The sequence below is a fragment of the Micropterus salmoides genome, unplaced genomic scaffold, assembly GCF_014851395.1.
Source record: "Micropterus salmoides isolate LMB-PRFRI ecotype aquatic unplaced genomic scaffold, ASM1485139v1 Ms_hic_scaffold_19, whole genome shotgun sequence".
In the NCBI taxonomy this organism is placed as follows: Eukaryota; Metazoa; Chordata; class Actinopteri; order Centrarchiformes; family Centrarchidae; genus Micropterus; species Micropterus salmoides.
The window spans coordinates 1,364,023-1,365,880 of NW_024041039.1; the positions used below are offsets into that span (position 1 = coordinate 1,364,023).

Below are 1,858 nucleotides of genomic sequence, written 5' to 3' on the forward strand. Positions count from 1 at the left end.
TGTGTGTCACTAGTACACAGTGTGACGCTGTTCATTGTTGTTTTGGTTTTGTGTATGTGCTTTGATTCAGGTGTTTCAGTTTCTCGGACAGCAGCGATCAATAGAAACATGGCGGTTTTTGCTCCACTGTGTTTGCTCCTTTGCTGGATGCTGCCTGTGGTCTCCACGGTGAGTGGAGTATGTGAAAATCGATGGACATCCCAAAAATGTCCCAAATAATAAAATGGGTGCTTACAGAAATACTTTGAAGAAGCTGCTCACACATAATTTTCGAGCAAAAACACATCATCAGATAAAGTTTAGCAATAAATGTTCTTCATTTAGAAATCGAGCACATGAGCATAAACAACATTAAAGTGTTTATTCTGTTGTGATAGATCCACTACATGTGGTCCAATCAGTTGAAGCACCAGTTACGAGCACAGAACCTGCATATTACATATAGAATTTGTTGCATGGGTATACCGGTCTGCTGTTAATTACAGTGACAAGTGTTGGCTCTAATATTTTAGCTGCAGTGTTACTTGAAAACATGCGTAATGAAAAACCTGCTCTCATCAAGGCCAGGTTTTTATGCAGACACTAAATAATAAAGAACAATTTTAATTGCCTATTTAATGACCTTTCTCCATCTTTTCCTTGTTGTGCTAGGACATTCTATTGAGCATGGTTGACACATCAGTTGACGACATGTACCACGGCTGCGAAAAAGAAATGGAAAACAGAGTCAAGACCAAATACCTAAAGAAAGAAATGAGCACATTTTCAGCAGCCTGGACGAAGGCAGAAGAATGCAGTAAAAAAAAACTAGCAAACAGAGAAGAAATGCTTCTAACCAAAGATCACATGCTAGCAATTTGTTTATATACAGATAATGACGTGTACCAGCAGTTTAATGATGCCGTCCGGACAGGAAGGAGCCAGATTAGCTCCTCATTTAAGTTCCACTCTTTACATTTCCTGCTTACATCTGCTATAAAGGTCTTGAATTGCAATGTCCACTGTCGCATTACTTACAGACGAACCAATGTTAAGTTTATTGGTAAAGTCAACCAAATATTTCGGTTTGGATCCTTTACCTCCAGCTCTAAAAGAAAAGACTTGAAAACCTTCGGTAACAAGACCTGCTTTAAAATTAAGACCTGTTTTGGTGCTTTTTTGAAACACTATTCGTATTTTCCTAAAGAGGAAGAAGTGCTCATCCCCCCCTATGAGATGTTCAGGATAACTGATTCTAAGGGTCAAATTAAAGGTCTGGAAGATTGTGAAGTTGTCTATGTCGTGGAAAGTTTAGGGCCTAAGAACAATCTGAACTGTGCAGCTTTGGCAGGAAGTAAAACTGGGTAGCCTTTAAGCTTTTGTCACATCTGAATTAATTCGATTAGATAGAACATAGCTACACTTTCTCTTCGAACCGTGACTTGTTCAGGGTTTGTTTGATCATCATTTTCTTCTTTCTGCTTTTGTCAAGTGAATACAATCAATAAACTGCTTAATGCAATATTGTTGTTTGTATTGTTCTCATTTCTCTGTGTAAAGTGGGGCTGCTTGATTATGTCAAAAGTCATAATCCAGATTATTTTAGTCAAAATTAAGATCACAAATATTTAAAACAATTATTCATTGACTTCAGGAACAGTATGCATTTTTTAAAACTGAATGCTTCAATTAAAATACATTAAGCTGTAATTCCAAATAGCCCATGAAATAAGAAGTAGACATACAATAAATAACTTTCTGGACAGGGGGCAGATGGGCTGAGAGGGATCTAGCTGCAGACCTCCACAGTGGAGTCGCTTCCGGGGCAGGCTCCACTCTCAGGACAGGAAACACAAATCATTCGTGACTTCAAGTAGAA

General features: G+C 38.2%; 1 protein-coding gene across 1 annotated transcript; it reads left to right on the plus strand.

The window, feature by feature from the left end:
• The first annotated feature begins 381 nt into the window (after positions 1-381).
• LOC119910917 (erythroblast NAD(P)(+)--arginine ADP-ribosyltransferase-like) lies at positions 382-1,501 on the plus strand. Its single transcript, XM_038729767.1, has one exon. The coding sequence runs from the start codon at positions 667-669 to the stop codon at positions 1,345-1,347; it is 681 nt and encodes a 226-aa protein (XP_038585695.1). The 5' UTR covers positions 382-666; the 3' UTR covers positions 1,348-1,501.
• The last annotated feature ends 357 nt before the right edge of the window (positions 1,502-1,858 follow it).

Bases quoted from the DNA above. Each gene is read 5' to 3' on its own strand.
- LOC119910917 (XM_038729767.1), top strand. From the start codon at position 667: ATGGTTGACACATCAGTTGACGACATGTACCACGGCTGCGAAAAAGAA.